Source organism: Pygoscelis adeliae, unplaced genomic scaffold (genome assembly GCF_000699105.1).
Source record: "Pygoscelis adeliae isolate BGI_AS28 unplaced genomic scaffold, ASM69910v1 Scaffold113, whole genome shotgun sequence".
Classification (NCBI taxonomy): domain Eukaryota; kingdom Metazoa; phylum Chordata; class Aves; order Sphenisciformes; family Spheniscidae; genus Pygoscelis; species Pygoscelis adeliae.
The window spans coordinates 6,980,035-7,001,849 of NW_008825108.1; the positions used below are offsets into that span (position 1 = coordinate 6,980,035).

General features: G+C 42.1%; 2 protein-coding genes across 2 annotated transcripts; one reads left to right on the forward strand and one right to left on the reverse strand.

Moving 5' to 3' along the window:
• The first annotated feature begins 4,701 nt into the window (after positions 1–4,701).
• Positions 4,702–5,538, forward strand: LRRC10 (leucine rich repeat containing 10). Its single transcript, XM_009327557.1, has one exon. It carries the CDS (start codon positions 4,702–4,704, stop codon positions 5,536–5,538), a length of 837 nt encoding a protein of 278 aa, XP_009325832.1.
• A 2,687-nt stretch (positions 5,539–8,225) lies between these two features.
• CCT2 (chaperonin containing TCP1, subunit 2 (beta)) lies at positions 8,226–21,375 on the reverse strand. Its single transcript, XM_009327672.1, has 16 exons — positions 21,334–21,375; positions 20,952–21,026; positions 20,404–20,469; positions 20,194–20,305; positions 19,211–19,287; positions 18,069–18,181; positions 17,316–17,518; positions 17,003–17,103; positions 16,791–16,918; positions 14,599–14,702; positions 12,712–12,831; positions 11,988–12,116; positions 11,797–11,900; positions 10,043–10,142; positions 9,220–9,361; positions 8,226–8,542 (listed from the first exon to the last, which is right to left on the reverse strand). Exons 1-16 carry the CDS (start codon positions 21,373–21,375, stop codon positions 8,512–8,514), a joined length of 1,647 nt encoding a protein of 548 aa, XP_009325947.1. The 3' UTR covers positions 8,226–8,511.
• Positions 21,376–21,815: the final 440 nt, after the last annotated feature.

Sequence of the window (21,815 nt, forward strand, 5' to 3'; positions counted from 1 at the left end):
GAGTCTAATGACACTCATTTACTCAGAAGTCCCGTTTTTATACCCCATTGTCAGCAGAGGGCCGTTCGCTAGGTCAATCAATCACAGGAGGTCAGTGCTTTGGCAGAAAAGCCATTAATTTGCTCTCAGAGCAACTGCTGGATTGTGCAAATATCTGTGTCCAGTGAAGCTGCTAAGGCACAGATAACTAGGGCACAGTCTAGACCAAATAGACATTTTACTAACAATTGTTAATGTCTTTTACATAAATACAATAAATGGGGTGAGCTTGGCCCCCGTTAGCATGGGAAAGAGGAGGCAGTCCAAGGACTTGCCTGGTTCCCTCCGAGTAAGCTGCTTTTCAAGCTGGCTTTAGTGACAAGTGGCCCAGAAGTGTCCAACGCAGAGAAAGAGAACATAACATATAACCATTTCCCTTTTACATGGAGACGTTTCAGCCGGGCTGAGCAGACGGACATTTGATAGGGTTGTGACAAGTCATCCCCTAACAACTGAAGTTTCATTCCCTATTTATGGGAGAGCTCCGGTCTAAACATAAATGTGATTGCCACCCCAAAAAACGGGTCTTAAAAGTAAAAAACATGACAGGCCGCAACATACAGTAATAAAGAGCCAGTGGTTTTGTACACATTTCAGCAAGACATTTGGAAGCGCCCACTTGGATTTGTTTTCCTGCGAGTTTCCTGAGGTTAGCGGTTCCCACCCCTGCCTGACATTTAGGTTCAAGACAAGCTGACAGAAAAATAATGGTGTCAAAAAGAGACCGTGATCTGACAGAGAGCAACCCCAAACCCATTAGCTGCCTGGGAGGAAGCTCAAGCACCGAGCCTGCAATTTACCTACGAGACTTTTTTTAATCTTTCCTCTGCACAAGAAAGTGCGGTGAAAAATTACATACCACAGCCTAGCATACATTAAAGCTAAATTTGAATAATCAGTCATTTTTGTCCAAAAGACTATGCTATGATGCTGGGAAAAGAGCAATAATGATTATTCCCCTGCAATACATTGCTTATTTAAAATAGACTGCTCACCATGTGAAGGTGAACTGGAACTAAGTAACCCCTCCGAAAGAGAGCAGACGTGTGACAGTGCGTAGCAAAGAATGAATGTCAGGAACATGGAGGAGGCAGGATTCATCATCCGCTCTAGCGCCAATGCTCCAGTCAAGAAAAAACGGCAGAAAAAAGCAAACACACGGCATTTGTGAGTGAAAAGGGGGTCTAAATGCCTGTCACAGACTTTAAATAAATGTAAAGCAAATCATTATGAGCACATACTAAAGACATTCTTTAAAACTATTCCTTTAAGCCTCCTTCCTTGCTATGTCAGGCTGATTGAGGAGAGGCTTAAAAAAAAACGATTTTAGAGCTCTCTTCATTAGTCCTCTGGATTTTGAAATACATGGTTTGCGTTTTCAAACTTACCTCCAAAATTGTGAGGGCTACACAACCTGCTCTCAGCAAAGGCTGAGCCTGGTGTCATCACACAGCTGTGTGCGGAGCTTTGGACCTGAAAAAGCACCAGTATCTCTATTCTAATGTTTTATTTTTTAAAAAAATCTCAAAAAATGCAGGAATAAATAATACACAGCTTTTATATTGATTTCCATTGTATTGTGAATTTTTTTAATTGTTTAGCTCTGAGCAGCGGTCCCTGTTTCTTCTGGACTCAGAGTTTTACACATGTTCTCAGCAAGCAACCACGTTTTCTGTCCTGCGGCCATCCCAGCCACCGAGCTGCAGGAGCTGGGTGCTGGAAATGAGAATGGTGAGCAAAAGCTGTGGTCATTTTTGAACTTTCAGAAAGCAAAGGCATTTCTCAAGGAGCCTCCACGCACCACTTGACGCGCAGCAGAGCAGATGTCATGCCCTCTGGTAGGGCAGCGTTGCTTTGACAAGAGCAAGACAATGTCTGTGCTGAGCGCCTTTATCGCTTGAACTTTTCCTCAAATGCCACAAATGCTTCTGGGAAGTCATGAATGCTCATGTTGGAGGGCACCGGGATAACTTTGAAGACGTGAAGTGGCTTTTGAAACACCACCCTAGGTCTACTGAGGAGACCGCCTTTGCCTTAGAGCCTCCACTGAGTCGCCGATCCTCAGGAGGATCAAGGTTGTTCATTTTATTGCAAATGTAGCCCTTTATTAACCCCACACACAAAGGTTATTTTCTTCCCAAATACTCTGATCTCACAGTGTGTTCCAAGCAGACATTCACTTAGCCAACAGAGGTACAAAATGCAGCAACAAAAGGTCATCGTGACTTTTTTTGATAAGCCGGAATAATGATTAAACTACAATGCAGAGAATCCCTAAGAAATAGTTGTCTGCAGCTTAAAAGTTTCATTAAGAAGAAATAATTCAAGTAGACAAAATATATACGTATATGTGTCTATAGACATAAGGTATATTGCAAAGTTATTTCTCTCCATATGGATTATAAAGAAAAATATGCCTAAACTATATGTATTATTAATACATTCTTGCTCAGGCCTTTATGTTGTTCTGATCGGCAGGATATCTGAAGGGATTTGTCTAAGGGACATGCCTTTGCCATGGATGTAAATTCATTATTATTTATACCAAATGCCTTTTTCCTCACCTGAAGCATGCGGTGTCTCAACGCGGCGGGGAGCCTTGCCTTTAGAAGGTGCCGCAGATGCTTAGAAATGGAAACAAATACAAAAACGTGCTGAGGGCCATGGGAATATTTTCTTAAAAGACAGATCTCATTCCAGGGTAGCTGCTTGGAAAAGGATGCCCTGCGAAATCCAGGAATGACACGTTCCCCACGGCAGTCCTCTGACAGGGCGCGTAGTGTTAAAGCAGTAAAGAAGTGGCTACTGTTAGATGCTCATTCAGTGCGAACCGGCTCTTGCTGCTGGCATGCCGCAGCCAGCACGTCCTGCCTTCTGTCGTGAGAGAGAGTATTTTCAGCGCCTCTCTTCCACAGCACGGCCACAGATGACTGCGACGTATCTGTGTTCTCCAGGCTTGATATTCTGCCCAGCTTCTCTGTCCAAAACCTATTTTATGGCACTCAGGTCGCAGCACTTGCTGTTCTCCATCCTGCTGCAATACTGGTCCCCAGATGCCCTCTCTGTTGTTCTCCTCCCTCAGGAAACCCTCCATACATCCTTCATACCATCACTGCTGCGTGCCACAGCCACTCATCTTGCAGGGAAAAGACTAGTAAACATCCTATAGCCTATACACAATTGATAGCTAAGAGCTGCTTTACCTTTGAAAGCAAGTGATGGCAATACAAATCTGTATTACCAGATTTGACCAGAGATCCAGAGGCCACCCTAACTGTTTGATATTGCCTTTTTCTCAATCTTCTGTTTGTTCTGCCTTTTGTTTTTCCAAGAATACGTGGCTGTCAGCAATCGCATCTTTTGGCTGTGTAGCACCTAATGCCCAGAAACCGACTGCAGATTGTTTGAAGAAAGTATCCTCCCTAAATTATGGTAAGTCTGGAAAATGACAGCAATGAGCTGTAGATATCAAAGTAGAGAGTCAGCTGCCAGAAAGGCTATTTCACCTTAAAACACTCTGCCAGCTTTCAAACCCCAAGGTCATGGCCAACACACAGGTGGGACAATCCCCAAGAAAGCTTAAAACAGCAGCAGCTCAAGAAGCCAAAGTATGCAGAGGTGCCTACACATGGGAGGCTCCTCCGAGAAATCAGGGGTGCTCCTGACCTGAATAGCAATGAGTCTTGCTGAGAGAAGGAGGGAAACAGTTTACGCTGTCACCTCTAAACTTTTAGCGTCGTATTTACCTCACTCATAACAAGTGAGAACCTTGATGGAATTAAATCCATGGCAGTTTCTTGCCAGGTTTTAGTACGGACACGGGAACTGCAGTAGCATGGTCGGAAGGCAGCCGGAGAACAGCCTTGGCAGGTTGTGATAGTGAGTGTATTAAATGGGGATTCAGGCAAGGAGCGAAACATAATGTAATGAAAAAGGCCCTACAGAGTCAAGAGTGCCAGAGGCTATAGTAAACACCATTAAATTAGGAACATAAATAGTAGAACAGCTCAAGATGGCAGTTTGCCAAGCATTTGTGTTAAAGGTTTAAGATAAGTACTGGGTGGCAAGTTACACTCTGAAATTATGTATTTGGCACCTTGCAAAGTAAATCCTTAAAAGTACCACTCGTCTGGAAAGTCAGTCAAGTCTTGACAGGTATTTTAAACAACAATTCGATTACATCCGACATTTCTGCTGAAAGTTGCATGAAAGCTAAACATCTGAGTTTAAAAATTTGGTCTTCTGTGGTGTTTACTTTCCCGAGCCAATCCCCGCAGCCAGCACTGGCTGCACAGACAGCACAGCCGGAGCGAGAGGTGAGGCGCTGGGGCTTCGGGGTGACGGTTTGGGGCAAAATCGGAGAACATCTATAGCGTGCAGGAAGAGGCGAGAAGGAATGCTTTTGGGGGGAGCGAGCGGGAGCGTGGGTGAGAGAGGGAGACCTGCGCTCTAAGTCGCCCTGTCCGTAATCCCCGTCACCAAACACTCATTCGGTTATCAGAAACATTTCAGAGCCCTTGAGATTAATGGCTGGTGCCATGTAAACAGAGCCTTATATTGGGAAGACGGAGTTACCGGCAGGCCAGTGCACAGCAGGAGACGACCAAGGCGGGCCCCTGTCCCTTGCAGTCCCGGCGATCCTCAAACAAAGAAGGACCCGGGATGGGCAACAGTCTGAAAGCCATAGCTGCTTTTGTGCCCTCCGATGAGTGCCAGAAGTACCTCCTGGAAGACCTAGAAGAGATGCCAGTGGATAAAATGGTGGATCTCAGTGGCAGGCAGCTGAGGCGGCTACCTCCTCACATTTGCTCCTTTAGGGAACTGGTCAAGCTGTACCTGAGCGACAACAACCTGAACAATCTGCCCCCCGAGCTGGAGCAGCTGCAAAACCTGCAGATCCTGGCGCTGGATTTCAACAACTTCAAAGTACTGCCCCTGGTCGTGTGCACGCTGAAGCAGCTGTGCATCCTCTACCTGGGCAACAACAAGCTCTGCAGCCTGCCCCTGGAGCTCCGGCTCCTGCAGAACCTCAAGACTCTCTGGATCGAGTCCAACTGCCTACAGTGCCTGCCCGAGGTGGTGTGTGAGCTCAGCCTGCTCAAGACCCTGCACGCTGGCTCCAATGCGCTGCGCACACTCCCCGCCCAGCTGCGGTGCCTGCAGGAGCTGCGCACCATCTGGCTCTCAGGCAACCTGCTGTCTGAGTTTCCCCCCGTGCTCCTGGACATGCCTTTTCTGGAGGTGATCGACGTGGATCGCAACTCCATCCGGTTCTTCCCCAGCCTGGCTCACCTGCCTGGCCTGAAGCTGGTGATCTACGACCACAACCCCTGCAGGAACGCACCCAAGGTGGCCAAAGGGGTGCGCAGGGTGGGGAGATGGTCAGAGGAGACCCCCGAACCCCGCAAGCGGTCCGGGGCAGTGATAGAAATCACGCTCGATGAGAAACCATCACCACCTCCTGCCACCAAGCCTGAGCCAGAAGCTGAGCCCTGCTGATGCTCAGCCGCCCATGCTGGCAAAGGCACAGTGCAGCCACAATGCCACCCAACCCCCCTCTCTCCCCCTCGCTTGCTGGTGTCCAGGGAGCACCGTGCCGCCTGGCTAGTCTTCAGGAGTAGGTGCACCAGTTTAGACCTAGGTGACAGCAAAACTCTCTTGTACAGACACCCCGTTTTGCGCAGCACCCAGCACTCTCTCTGGAACAAAGACTTCCTCCCTTTCCCATTCCTCCCATGCAGGGACTGCTCAAGAGTTCGCAGTAGAGATGAAGACACAGTTTAGACGTTTTCCACGGGTGGATTGTACAGAGCACGTACAGACTTGCTGCTCTTTACCCACGGGAAGCCCGTGGGCTTGCTCTTCTCCCCTCCACCTTGCTGAGGTGTCCGAGCTCAGCTGGAAGCCACTGTTCAAGGTGGTGATCGCTTCTGGGAGTCACAGCTTCAAAGTATCCCACAGCATTTGTCTCAGCTGACTTACCTGAAACGCAGCAGCAGCTTGAAGGTTTCCCTGCCTGCCACGTGGGAAGCAGCAGCAGAGCCCTGGCTGCGCTATCAAGGAAACAGCATGTATGTACCGAGCTCTCCTTTTACCGCTGCCGCCTGGAAAATTAGCAACCACTCGTTTTGTTATTACCAAGCAGCATTTTAAACGATGGTGAGGAAAGCTAGAGGCTTTGCTGCTAGTTTTTACGTTACCGACAACGCTGCCTGTAAGGGCAGCCGTACACACCGAGTTTTCATGCGGTAGCAAAGAAGAAAATCAAAGCCTGACTAAAATGGAAAAACCACAAGAGCTGCAAAGGTTAACTTGCATGAGTAAAACCCAGGGCTGGGAGCCTGCCGCTACAGGCTCACACAGAAACTGAGGCAAACTTTACTCAGTTGACTTCAGCTGGGTATTTCTCCAGCTTCCAACTCAGACTGGTTCGGATTCCCTTGGAAACGCACTGAACACACTTTTTTTTATTTTTTTGTTTTTTAATATGCTTTGCTTTAATTGTGTAATTAAAGAGCCAGAAATCTGGCTCAAAATGACATTTTTAGCTTTTGATTCCACAGCACGCATCATTGAGTTTGGTAAAAGAGAGCTTTTTTTAAAAGGGTGGGGAGCCTTCGGCGGCACAGAACAGCCACTTCCCTCTCTGCCTCACTCGTCAGTGGAACTGTCTCACCAGCGCAACCTGCGGAAGCGGCAGTTGACTTCCCAGAAAAGGTTTGATTCAATGCCAGTTCGTGACTGCTTAATGTCATTTACATGCTTGAAAAATTATCTGGAAATATATAGACTCTGCTAGCACTTGCTGTCTTGTTAAATGAAGTCTCAGTTTAGATCTGGCTGGCACACATGTAGTGTGCTTACTATTCATTAAATGACGTAAAGCATACTAGCAGCTCGCCGAGTTAAACCATCCTTCTTTAGAATTAACTGAATTCTCTCTTCCCAGATTCTTTATCTAACCTTGTTCCAACGAACTATTTCTTCCTACAAAACAAAATTACTCAACAGGACAAGAGTTTGGGGGTTTTTTTAACATCCAAGTTCGATGTTTTATTTCCTGTGGAGCTGATCAGTACTTTTATTTATCTGAGGGGGTGGGGAAGAAGGTGCTTTCACCTGCTTGTCATTTTAACACAGCGCTCTCCACACAGCACTGTCACTTTTCGAGATCTGAAGAGAGTCTGTTTTGAGAGTTTGGAGGAGCATTCTGTAAGCAGATTCTCTTCACTTCAGGAAACCTAAGGGAGAAAACCGTTTGCACAGATACTTTCTGGATTTCCAATTAACGTTCCTGCTTTGGCAGACTTCCCCTGGTGCTTGCCAAGGCGCTGCACTATACTTGCAAGGGCCAGAAGGGCCACAGCGCCCAGCTGGTACCTCTCGAGGGGCTCCCAGGCAGACGGGGCACCTCCCCTTGTCTCTGCTTACAATCATCAAGAACCTGCGTGAAGACTGCCGCGGGCATCACGGACTTCCTCAGGACCCGAGCGTAAACTAGTCCAAGTAAGAGACAGATTGCCTTTGCAGCAGCTACTGGAATAGGAAGGAGAAAGTAAAGATAGATGTGAAAGGGGGCGGGGGGAAGAAACGGGGAATGCAGTGCAGCCTGGCACACTGTCCGCTAACTGCCCTGTTACAATAACAGGCGTCTGTCAAGTCAGCCCGAGTCCAGTACTTCACAGTCAAACACACAGACTGGTCCAGGATGCTGACATCTCTCCCAAAGTGCATCTTCCTCTCGACCCCCATCAGCAAAACTCCCATCGACGTAAAATTAGTGGTGTAAAAAGCTGTAAAAGCCCTTAAGTTGTAGTTCTGGGCATTGACCAAGGTTCCTCTTCATAGTTCTGGGTATTGACCAAGGTTCTTCTCCAGCTTTTTCTCTTCCTTTCATCATCAAAAGAGTAATACTCCAGTATCACTAGAAAAGGGTAACATTTAACTTTAGAGCCTGTTTCTAGGACCCCAACTCAAAACCTGTCCTGCCAGGACTGGTATAAACCGCTCACACCAAATGCACCAAGTCAACCCGAACCAGCAAGCTACAAAGGCTTGAGAGGTTATCCTTAGCGCTGAGTGCCAGGTCAGCCACCGCTTGAAGCGTCCGAGGACTGAGGATGCGCACCGCTGCTTTTCTAATGAAACCGCCCTTCTTGGTTCTACACAAAGACAAATACAACTTCGGTGGATTTGAATTTATTTTTTTGTTTGTTTCTGTGTATTTTAAGTGGAACCTGGAGAGGAACAGAAGGAATAGGGTTGTATAAAACCCCTGTTTTACTTGAAAGTGAGTGTTCCCCACAACACACATAAACTGAAATAAGTTAAAACCAACTGAAGACAGGTATTTCATGCCATTGATGGAGATGCTCGTCTCAAGCTTCTGTTCCATAACCTCACGAAAATTAGATTATTAAAAAAATTACTAGGTGAGATCTGGTCCACACATCCTCAGCTACTGAAGAAAATTTAACATGGGCGATGGTCCGGTACGCGTTTTCTGGGGAGAAGAAGGAAAAAAAAAATCAGAACATTCCCCCTGACGCTGATGTCCACCAGCCTCCCCACCCACCCTTATTTTTAGTTTTTAGTTGGTATTTTGTGTTCAGTGCTAGCCTTATCTCACAGCACAAAAGGCAGTATCATCTCAAAGCTAACACACCACCTTTGACCGCAGTACAAACCTGCGATTCACAAAACAGTGCAAACTACCTGGTAGCAGGCACACACGGGATAAACCTGCCTACAGGTGGAATTTCTTCCCAAACTTTTTAACAAATGTGCTTTTGCTTTAGCTGCCGATTCCACTTCAGAAGCAGCTGCGCATTTAACTACAGTTCTTCCCAGAAGAACAAAAAGCAGCACGATCCCGTACATTTTGCTCAGCCACTTTTGCAGATGCTTGAGTACTGTATACAGCACAAGAGTAGCTGGTGACCAAAGATTAACTAGGCATTGCTCAGGCACGCTAATTTAAGCGCACTGATGGCTCGCTCTAAGGTCTGTTCATACTCCTAATGCAAAAAAAATCCTGGAACACGAACGTTAGCATGTCAGATGTCAGTCTTCGTGTAAAATAAAATATTTTTTAGAACAAGACCTTTCTACACAGTTACTCTTGCACAGCAGATTACTGTATACTGTTTTAACTGACCAATGTAGATACTCAAATCATACCTTGGTGCTGCTTTAATAATGTCATCTACACGAAGAATCATTTCTGCTGCTTCAGCTGCGCTCAGCAAAACTTGTCTCTTGACTTGGAAACTCTCTGTTACTCCCAAGACTGCCATGTCTCCAATGATACCTTCTTTCATGTCTAGAAGAGACACATTAAGAGTTTGTTTGGAGTAGGGTTTTTTAACTTTTTCTTTTTTTTTTTTTTTTTGGTTAAGGAAACTCCAAGAAGCTGACAGTATGGTAACTTACCTGCTCAAATGAACCATATTGATAGTAAGAGAAGTATTAAATAAAGTCTTTCACTTCAAGGCTCCTGTTTTAAGCATAACATGTTGCAATCACATGAAAAAAATTAACGATGAAAAATTTATACACTGGGAAAAGGAGACAAGATTCCAACGGGACTCTCACCACTACTTCCTTAGGTATAGCAACTTCAGAATTCTCAAAAACTTTTTTTTTTTTTTAAGTTGGTGGGGGGAGCGGTTGGGTTGTTTTGGTTGGTTGTTTCTTTTTAAAATTGGTGCCTTTCTTTTTGAGCACCCTCTAACTAGACTCAATGTAAGTAAGGAGAGTGGTTTTACAGGTGGAAACCATCCCCTTCAAAACCAAAGCTTTTCACTCTGTTGTGAAAAGCCTGGTAGAATGATAAAGGAATGTAACATTGTATGCCTATGGTCTACGCAAAGCAAACAGAAATCAACGTATTCAGTTCTTCCAGCTGAATATAACACTGACAAACAGATGTGACCGAGTTTAATAAGCCTAATCCCCCTTCCAAACACCAATCCAGTAACAGAAGTAATATCAAGCCCCTTACCAAGTCCGTAAGTAGTCTTCCCTTCACTGTGAGCAGCTCTGAGCTGAGCAACCAGATCTGCACTGTCATAGCCAGCGTTATCAGCTATTATTGTTGGGATCTAATGGAGATAAACACAGGTTGTTCTTAATGAATGCAGGATTGATCCCTAGTAAACATGAAACACACTTTGGTATTACTAGTTTACTATTAAGTTTCAAGAAGAGGAAGTTTCAAAAACATGGCAGATGATCTGTTACAGTGACCAGAAGTTGGGGCCGGGAGGGCAAAAATCAAACTACCTTTTGAAGGATTTTGTTTAAGACCTTGTTAAGACAGTAGATGAGAGGACAGAAGCTCATTAGCAGATTTGTTACGTCATTTCACATGGACAGAAAGAAGTCTGTCTCTTTGTTATCATTTCAGACTACAAAGGGACAAATGGTTTCATTTTAAGAGCATAAGCTTGCTGGTAAGCATTAACCACCAGATCATTCTGTTCACTGTTTAAGTGACAGCAGTGCAAATTGCACGTGCTGACTGAATCATAGAATCATTTAGGTTGGAAAAGACCTTTAAGATCATCAAGTCCAACCGTTAACCTAGCACTGCCAAGTCTACCACTAAACCATGTCCCTAAGGACCACATCTACATGTTTTTTAAATACCTCCAGGGATGGTCACTCCACCACTTCCCTGGGCAGCCTGTTCCAACGCTTGACAACCCTTTCGGTGAAGAAATGCTTCCTAATATCCAAACTAAACCTCCCCTGGCGCAACTTGCGGCCATTTCCTCCTCCCCTATTGCTTGTTACTTGGGAGAAGAGACCAACCCCCACCTCGCTACAACCTCCTTTCACAGGTAGTTGTAGAGAGCAATAAGGTCTGCCCTCAGCCTCCTTTTCTCCAGGCTAAACAACCCCAGTTCCCTCAGCCACTCCTCATAAGACTTGTGCTCTAGACACTTCACCAGCCTCGTTGCCCTTCTCTGGACACACTCCAGCACCTCAACGTCCTTCTTGTAGTGAGGGGCCCAAAACTGAACACAGTATTCGAGCCTGTGTGGCCTCACCAGTGTGGAGCACAGGGGGACAATCCCTTCCCTAGCCCTGCTGGCCACACTATTTCTGATACAAGGACTATTTCTGAAGAGGTTATGTCAAGTCTTACCATGCTCTTTAATTTAATTTTCTTGGGCGAAACGTTTTCCTGGGGTCTTTCATTTCTTAAGAAAGGTTTTCCCTAATATACAGGAAGCCAATTCTTCTCAAATTGACAGTCTGTTAGCACAGTAATATTCTATAAACGTTTCTTGTGATACTCTTACTTTCTACTAAGATGCAATCTCCAATGCAAGTCTAGAAACTTCTAGATAGTACTAGAGCATGAATACAATCAAATAGCACTAGAGTATCAACAGAACAGAAGGGTTGCTCTTTTCTGAATCAGTTGCCAAGTGAATCCACCGAGATTTTTATGTGGCGTTTCTGCTGCACTTTTAACTTTGCAGGTAAGAGGAACAAGAACCAATTAGAAGAGGGCTAGCATATGAACATTCAGAACTATTAAAACACCGATACTCTTTTTTTTTTTCTCCTACGAGAGACAACAGGAATTTTTTCCCCTTTGTTCACCCAAGATATGTTGCTAAATTTCACTTTTTTACTTTTAGAAAACCAAAACTTTGAAAGAAAAGCAACTATGTGATGTCAGAAGTTAGTAAACTGAGTAGAACTTTACATCTATTAACCCAGCAATCTATTAAACAAACTTACCATTCGTAAAGCCTTAGCAAAGGACTCCATTGCAACAGACTCTTTGCCAGGTGTTCTGACGGCAAGTTCTGCAACAGCGTTAGCCATCAGCATCTCTGAACAACCTATTCATTGAAGACACACAGATGTTTTATACCTGACTTGAACAGTAATACAAAATGTGTATCACGTACAAAGAATCTAATATTCACCTCCACCATACACAGTTCTAGTGTCCTTCACAGTCTGGGCAAGAACACAGAGAGCATCATGCAAAGACCTCTCTGCTTCATCCAGAATCTGCTGTGTTGCTCCACGCAAAACTATGGTGCAAGCTTCACCTAAAAAGTGCAAGTGTGAAAAGATTTAAAAAAAAAAACAACAAACCAGAGACACAAAAAGAGGCTATTGCAAAGCATTTGTAACGGTTTTGCTGTCCCTGCATTGACTGCAGTTTTACAGAGATCAATTTTGGGGCAAAAAGAAACCATGATGACATTTCACAGGTAGAACAAAATGATGGACACTATGCTATCGCTTTTATCAATGAACTGTTTCACACCTTATTTAATTTAATAGAAAATGAATGTTATCTCAAAACAGCCCCTCAGAAATTTACAGTATTGGCATTTAGAGAACAAGCTCTCAAGTTCTTTAAGTATGACAGGTTGCTACTCTTCTTGTCGATTTAATCTCCCAAAGCAGAAATTTTGGTTCCCATCCTTACAAATGTTTATGCATATGTTTAATGTTATGCAGATGAATCATTTCGACCATGAACATACCACTTTGCAGGATTTTTATCGAAGAGCAAGGCTTTAATAAAAATGGTTACATGAACCATTACAAAATTCCTATGCCATCCTGGTAACTGAACCGTGTTAGCAGATGGTTAACGCAAGTGTTACAACATGCCATTAGCGGTAAAACACTTACCCATTGCCACTCCAGAGAAATGAATGAGTTTATCTTCTCCAATCATAACTTCTTCAATAAGCTTGCAGCTTCCTAGTTTTACTAGCTCAGGGTGATCAAAGGTTGATGTAATTTCACCACCTACAAATGTAAGATCACACAAAAGTCAAAGAGCTCACAACGAAAGCATCCATTCAGGCAAGGTCTAACCGAGGGGGAGAAAAAAAAAAAGGAAAAAATCACCTTCATAACTGCCCCAAAATAAATGAAAATTAACAATGCTGATAAACCAATTTTTTCCAATGTCAGCGTATGGCACCAGAAACCTTCTACTGATGTTGACAAGTCCTTAAAACCCCAGTATGTTGTTTCACATCACAAGAACTACAATAGCTGTAATGCTTTTAAGTTCTGTCTGGATTAGAGATAAAATGTCAATCTGTTTTGAGTTTTAGTAGTATTTACTGATGAAGTATTTATAAAATACTAAATCAAGTTTGCTATGTTTTTAAACTGCAGCTTGTGCCAGCATTCATTTTGCCTGCCTGACGATGGCTGAGAACTGCTGGCCACCACTCTCCTGAATCATGAGTCTCATGCCACATTGTAGCAGTGATATCATGCACCATTCGTAAACTCCCATATCGTAAACAAAATGGATATTACAAAGACCAAAATGTCTCTGATTGGAATACTGTTCTAGTACTTTGCTCTTTGCACTAGAAAACCATTTACATGTATTCACTCCCAATGTATGCTCAGATATGCCACATTAGCTTGCAGCATTGCTGTAGTTGTAGCAGTACAAGGAAAGACAAGATTTGTAGCAGAGAGTTTGTGCTTACTAAAAGCTTGTCTATTTTTTTCAGCTATACTATTTGATCCGGTGTGGTCTGATACAGTCCACTTGCTCTGCCTAGAAAATTTGCTTTGAATTTGTTCCAGAACATAAGCAATGTTCCTCTCAGTCAAGTGTTTGCCTGTGTCAACGTGCCACAATTGCTACTTCAGTTTTGCTAAGCTAAACAAGCCAGTATCTTTTCCCTTCTCCCAGAAAAGCAAGTTATCCATCCTCTTGATCACTTTCATAATGAATTTTTTATGATGTTAACTAGTGAACTACCTCTAACTTCGGCAATGAGAACCATCTGTAGCATTCCAGATGTTTCATTTTCATTAGTGACTGGAGTCACATTTACACTAACCACTACTAAAAATCTCCAGGTTGTTCATGTCATTTGAGGTCCACCTCAAGTCAACGACTCAGGCCCACATTTTTAACAAAGGATGACTCTTTAGTCTTCTCTGTTACTACAATCAAACAACAGCCACTTATAACAAGATGGTATTAATTAACTTGTGGATTTATCATATTCTTTCTATTGCTAAGTTTCATCTTTTCCCTAGAAAACAGACATTTCAGAAGTTTATCAAGCAGGGACTTAACTGAAAATATTTGTCAGATATGAAAGAAAATTACTAACTGGCACTAACTGGCTATTATATTCCACAGTTAGCATTATGATCCTTTATTCACAGTTACTAGAGAAAAAAAAAAGATATGGTTAAATCATTATGCAAGGAGGATTCCGAATCAAAGCAGACATTTTACATGTGAAGTATAACATACTAAAGATAGACACTGAGTTACCTGCTTCTGAAAAAATACTGAGTTATACAGCAGTTGATAAACCAACAAAGTAATTTCAAAGTTTCTTATGGCCATTTCATAGGGTCCTCCATACACATTTATATTTAAGTACTGTAAAATAAAGCTTATTCGGAGTACTTTTCACATTGACAGACCTGCTTAATAGTACAAACTAGGTGATCAAGCATTAACATTTACTAAAGATCAAACAAATAATGTGACCCTCCAAGTTTCATACGACAAGCTACTCTACATACCTGTAACAAGAGCCAGACGTTCTACACCAGCAAAGTCTGCATGTTCAATAGCCATGACACCAGCAGCTCCAAAGAGCTGCTCAGGGTAGTTGTAGATCAACTGCCTACAATTAAAACACAGGCATATCTTCTCATTACACATGGAACAGACCCTTTAAATACCAGAGTAACAAAGGACACCTGATTCTCAGTAGCATGGACATGGATAGATTTCTGAAAGCTACAAAGGCAGTCAGTATGTGAGGCACCTGCCACACACGGAATGTTACACCACACAGAAGCAAATGCAGTGACAGGAAAACACACAAAGCTAAAAAAAAAAATTAAACTATTATAGCTCTTTGAAATACTCTTCCCCTGAAGACACACTATCAATGCACAGGGGCCCATACGCTTTAAATTTTAAGTCCTTTGATCCTAAGCGCCTGCTGGGCACTTAGCTGCCTATTCTAGCAGAGTGCACTAGAGTAACATGTGAAGTAACATCTTTAATTCCTTCACCAATACAAAATCCAAACAGTAGACAACTCTATGGGAACAATAAATGGCCAGTCTTGTAACATATACAAATAGCAGACCACAGAGAAGAGCATGTGCGCCCTTATTAATATGTATCCCACTCTCTGTAGAACGAAGTAGTCATCCAAAGCCGAATGGTCAACGACCGTTCAGGAGTGCTACGCCAAATTATTTTTCCCTTTCAAATTAGAGATTGAGAGTTGTAGAGATTCAGCAGTAGCTGCGAGATGCCACTTCTGTCAAAAAAGATGTTTCTAATCTACCTTCAAAAGAGACAATTGGTGCTGCTGGGTACGCGCAGCGAAGATTCTTCTAACTCTGCATGCATATATCCTTGACTTTTGTCAAGCACCTCCTTAGAGGCATTTAACTGGCTAGCATTTACAGTATCAGATGTAAAGTGGATCTACAGTATGCCTATAAGCAGAAGTAAATTTTGTCAGGGAATAAATCTGTAAGTTGAGAGTCAATCTAACTGGAATACCACTAGCCTGGCTACAGTGACTGACTGCTACCCGAGCTTCCTTAGGGCAACTACCTGTGTTACAAGCATACTGGATAACAGTGATGGAGTTAAGGATTTTTTTTTTTTTTTTTTTTTTTGCATACCTCAAAGGATTCTTCCATCAGTTTGCCAACAGGACTCCTGACTCTAGGAGTCTTTGTATTTGTACCACGTCCACTGGACAGAATACCCATTTGCCTCACTTGCACGCAATGTATGTGAAACATGTCACAGATGGAGAGACTATGAGATTCATCACTCTGTCAATGGTTCTTAAGAGATGTTTACCACAAATTTTGAAGGTGAGTTGTAAGATGCACTACATCCTGGAAGGGTATCTTCGCTACTGTGGAAAACAGTGCTGCTCTTACAACTCCCATCTTTTGGTGTAGTACTAGCTAATCAGCTTCCTAGTAGACTACACGATGAGCTGAAACACCAGGTGTCAAGCTGCTCATACGTATGGCAGTTGCCCTCAAACGAGAATTACTGAAAGGCAGAAGCATTTCTCGTATCATTAAATAACGGAATGCTTTTTTTGCACTGTGACAGTTTAAAAGAGAAGTTCACTGCTAACAAAAATAAGTAACTTAGATTGTGACATTTCTTGAGCTGAATGAAGCATTACATGAAAATGGTTAGCTTTCATACTTTCAAAGATGTGTATAAAAGGCTCATGGCAGGGAGCACAGAGGCCTCTGAAACACTCTTGAATTTGGAGCAGTACTCCAGCACCAGCATTTTAATGCAGGATAAAACATAGCTGGTTCAATCTGAACTAAATGCATTCAGCAGCACAGACTCTTTCAGCACCAATTTCCCCCCAGAAGGGGGAATATGGACGTGGACAATGCTGCCGGTATTCGTAACTAAATAAATCTGTTAGTATAAAAGCATAGTGACATCGCTTCAACTGGACTGAAACATGGATCCCTGATTAAATAACATCAGTTCTTTTTTTTTTTGTTTTAAAGAGGAAAAGAGGGGGGCCATGGTGCACGAGAGGAAGCACAGAAAATTACATCGACCTCAGTGAGGTGAATCAATTAAGCATTAGGCAAGATCACCTAATTTTACAGATACAGGCATAAATAATGTTCTTCACACTCATACAATATTAAGATCTTGCTACTTTGTAACTATCCCCTTTTTCCAAGAAAATACATACCTGTTAATAAAGCAGTTTATTCCATGCTTAAGAATATGCTCTACCTTCTCCTTCATTTTTTCTTTTTCTGCCTGTTCTATTTCTGCTACTTTTGCTGTAGAGTCCACTCTAACACGAGAGCCAAAAATCTAAATCAAAGAAAACAAAGAGTTGTCTAAAAATGAATTCCATTTACAAAAACATCATTTCGCAACAGTAGTTCTGTAACATACCTTGATCTTGTCTGTATCCATACCAGTATTTGCAATAAGAATCTTTGCATTTTCAATTCTTTTTGGCTGATTTACACCAATCTTTTTGTCAAGTAAAAAGCCTGTAGTAACAGAAAGGTCTTGTAAGACTTCAAATTAAAAAAAGAACAATTCATTTAAATTATTACAAATCCCCCCCATATTTATTCAAATTCAAATTATTATTCAATTTAATAAGATAGCAATGTTTCCTAGGACAAATTTGTATAGAGATGTGTAACTTTTAACAGCTTCATTTCTCAAGCGCGCTTACAGCCAACATACAAAGACTTACCTTCATCTAAGTAGGAATCAGCCAAACTTCCACCAAGTTTCTTAATGACGTGGATAGCCTCCAAATTGCCAGAACCTTTCAACCTAAGAACAGCTTCTACAGCTAGCTTGACAAAGTGATCTTTATGATGAGTAAGTAATTTTGATGAAAGAGTCGTTCCCGCAATGTTCATCAAGTCTTCACGGAACTTCACTTCATCATCACTAAAATAAAGTCAGTACAGTTAAAGTCTAAAGTCTGAAAGCCTTAACTATTGTTAACCTATCACTGTGAGTCTCTCCCTGCCTCTTCCAGCCTGTGTCTATGCGTATCATGTTCCATTTTGACGGATGCTACACAGAATCCCTCCAGTGTCCCAGAATACAACCTTCTATTTGAAATACAAGTTCACTTAGGAGAACCTCTGCATTCAGCTTTAGAAAGTCTGCGCTCTCAAAGTGTCAGGTAAAGAAAATAGTCACATTTAAAATCAGAGTATGAAATCTGAAATAACAGCTCAGATTTTGTTCTAGGGAGCAGATTATTGCTCATGTTTTCTTTCTGCACATCATAGGTGATTTTAAGTAATTTCATAAGGCTTCTGTAGTTCATCTAAAAAAAAAAGCAGTCTTTTTTTTCTTAACTGTTAGAATTCATAAATTCATCCTTTACACTACTTAAGAGAGTGAAGAATTTCCCAATGATATATAATTCTCACTGATGTTTTAATCTTGACTGGTTTATAAAGAGTTACAGCAAATGTACATTACTAACCCATGATCCACAGCTGCTTTCAGAAGTGCCTCCCTTGAAGCTTTCGTGGCTGCTCTCCAGCCTGCAATGATGGTCTGAGGATGAATCTTCTTTGCAATCAGTAATTCTGCCTCCTATTTAAATGAAACTAATAATTAGTTTTTTCCCCACAAGGTACATTTACACTAACTAGGAAAGACACTTCCAAGTAATCAGAAAATTCTGAATAGCATTAAAAGCCAGAGAGCTCTAACAATGAAATTAAAGTCACCCTACTGGCAGGTTTTTTTCCAATCTGGCAAATATGATCTGCCCTTGGAATATCATGAAGAAATTTTGATTAATGAAAAAAAAAAATCCTAACTCCAATATGAATAGCAACCAGACATGTACTTCAAAACAGCAATCTTTCACTTCATGTTTGAGATCAGTTTCCTGTTCACTTATAGCTGCAACTTAAGAGTGTAGTTGGAAAACCAAAAACCACCTCCAAACTCCCTTTTTGCGAGGAACTTGGCAAGATGATGGATCATTTCTCAGATGCTCTTGATCACAGTTCCTGGATCTGAGATGATTAGGTTTACTGGCACAGCTCTGCTAACGAGAATTCCTCACTTCTGAAGTCTCCTTCATAGCAATTTCAGATTTAGGGTTTGGCAGTGTAAACTTTTATGTAAACATAAAAACCATGCGGAGTTTAAAGAACAGTATGAATTCAGGTCTTATGCACACAAGAACAGAATTTAACATGCCTTTTTTTTTTTCCTCATTAATGTTATGGAAAAGAATGTCAGAGGACTGAACCTCACAACTCAGCAGTGCTGCATGCTGCCCAGTGCAACATCCAGGAAGTGACCTGTCAGAGTGATACTTCTCTGTTTTGCTTGCATAATGAAATAAGAGAAAGTAATTTTCTAAAATGTACCAAATTAAAATACTTGTGAATTTATGAATAATAAAAGAAATACAGTCTAAAATAAAAAAAAAAAATTGATGACGCAATACCTAAGGGCTTTTTTTTCCTATCAATTTCAGTGGCAACAGAGCAAGGTATTCCTATATTTTGGGAGCCCTCTTCATAAACAACAAACAACACACCTTCTGTGATATCACAGGAGTACATTGCCAAACAGAAACACATCTGAAAAACTGTAATACATCACCCGCAGCAATTCAGCTGCCAATACTGTGACAGACGTAGTTCCATCACCAACTTCATCATCTTGAACCTTTGACATATCTAAAGAAGGAAAACACTGTATTAATGTTTTGATTCAAAATACCATGCTCACCAGTACCAGCTTCACATACAATTATTTTTATCTCACATTAGTTTGGAGAAGAAAAAAGAATCTTACTCCTCTATAGTTTAAAGAGGTCACTCTATAAGTCACAGAAAAACCTAAGATGCAAATCAAATTCAGCATCCTTCAAATTCCTGCTCCTTATTTGCAACCTAGACACCAGTTCCAGCCTGGCAACGGTCAAGAGCTACTCCCCTCTCTTCCCATTCCTAAAGATGGTCACCAAAAGGAAGTAGGGCCAGATAGAAGCTCTAAGTTATACACACAGGATCAGAGAATATAATAACCAAGTATGCCGCATGAACCGCTGATAAACAAGGACCCAGCAAACACGAAATCATTAAGAATCTCGAAACTGAATTGTTCAGGGTCCTGCCTGTCACTAGAACTGGACCATTTGCACACTAAGGCAGCTGATCACAAAGGTAAACTCTGTCCAGAGTACAGTGTTGATTAAGTGATAAAAAAAGATTTAAATCAGGGAGAGCCAGAGAACCTCTGTACCCCAGTAGATTTCTGTTCTGAATTTTCCCAGTGAAAAAAAGAGGGGCACACAGCTGTCTTTTGTCCCTTCTGACTCCTGGGACAAACCAGGGTTGAGGGAGAACAAGGAGACACCAGAATAGTTCTGCAAGAGCAGCATATACCTCAATTTTACTTTTGCAGAGTTCCACAACTCTTGCAATACCTTGGGCCTCCTTACTTCAGGAATTCTGCTCCCCCTTCCTTCAATTCTTCACACTATTTGAAGAATACTTTTCTAAGAACAAATGAAAACTACATAATAAAGTTACAGATGAAGAAATGCCAAGTACTGCAATAACAAGCTGTTAAAAACTCACCAACCAAGACCTTGGCAGCTGGGTTGTCAACTCCAATAGCTTTCAGGATGGTTGCACCATCATTGGTCACTGTTACTGTGCTATCTCTCCCAGTACTTAAAAGGATCTTGTCCTACAAGATGCAAGATGTAGAATACTGCTTGAAAACGTACCGCAACTAATAAAATTAAATTAACAGGTATGACCACTGAGAACTTGCAGCTGTCTTACCATGCCTTTAGGCCCCAGAGTGCTCTTGACCAGGTCACCGATAGCAATGGCACCAACAAAGGATGACTGAAATGAAAGCAAATATACCTTAGAGAGCGATTTATTTCTACTTTAATACAAGAATTATACGCTAGCCCGTAACTTCCAGGAGGACATCTTAACCCAACCCTTCCGCAGCCACACTTCTTTCAGCAGAGTCTGGGTCCAAGTTTCTTAACTGCTACATTTTGCTAACCAGATCAAATACACTTAATTCTCACAGAAACCATAAAAGCCTGTCTCACAGCCAAAAGAAATGCCTTCCAATGAACACCAATCTTCTGAGCTAAGGTACAGAACTACTTAGTTGTTGAACAACTATGAGGAGTTTCTCCACTTGTTGGTATAAACAACACTCCTCCTACCTTCTGCTCAGACATGCAACAAGAAAAAACAGTAAGAGACAGATGAAGTTCTGCATCACCATAAACTGAAAGTACATTTAACAGTAGAAAAGACGAAGTTTAATTACCCCAAGTATTACCCGTTTCTTAGAGAATTAAACTTACCAACCGAGCTGTTTCTGCCTTTTCTTCATCTGCACCTGCCTTGAAAATGTTCACAGGAGCAAGAGAAATGGATGCCTAAAACAGAGTTAACACAAGAATATTCCTTTAGCTTTAATAAAACAATGCCTTTTCAAAATAAATCCCTGACACCAACAACCTAAACAACGTTTTTATTATTAAAATGATTTATTCCTATACCCCATTTGGTTTTGATAAAAAATATATTCAAGACAAATTTACCTTGACTCTTTCTTAAAAATCTACCTCGCAATCTTGTAATCACGTGACGATTACAAGACGGATCGCAACCTACTCCAAGAGACTGCATACCGTATTCTCTGATAAGATCTATGAGCCTGAAAGGCCGTTAGCAGTACCTTACTTCATGGCAGCGTCTGCGTTGCTGTTCTGCGTGGCTAACCATCGGGTACAAACAACCCAAAGGTAAGTACAACCAGCAGAACCTAAAAAAGTCTAGTCACTGAGCGCACTGGGTCTTTAATATGTTCATGTTTGTGTTAAACCCTAATCTTTTTTTGCATTTCCATGCAAACTAATTATAGCAGTAATGAATATATGCCTTTAGAGACTAATACTTGCAAAGAACTGACGGCCTTAAACGAATTAGGATCAAATCCCAAAAGAACAAATGTATCAACCCTCTTATGAGAATTCCGTGACTTTTTACTTCGCTGCCTGACCAGCACACAGTTTTTCTACCAGTCCCGTGTCCATTCCACCACCGCTTCGACAAGAAAAACCAACAGGGTGCGGCAGGAGACTCCACGCAGCGCCCGGGCAGCTCTCCGTAGCCCATCAGGAGCGGCCTCTCACGCTCGGGGACTCGGTGCTGCCTCTCCCCCT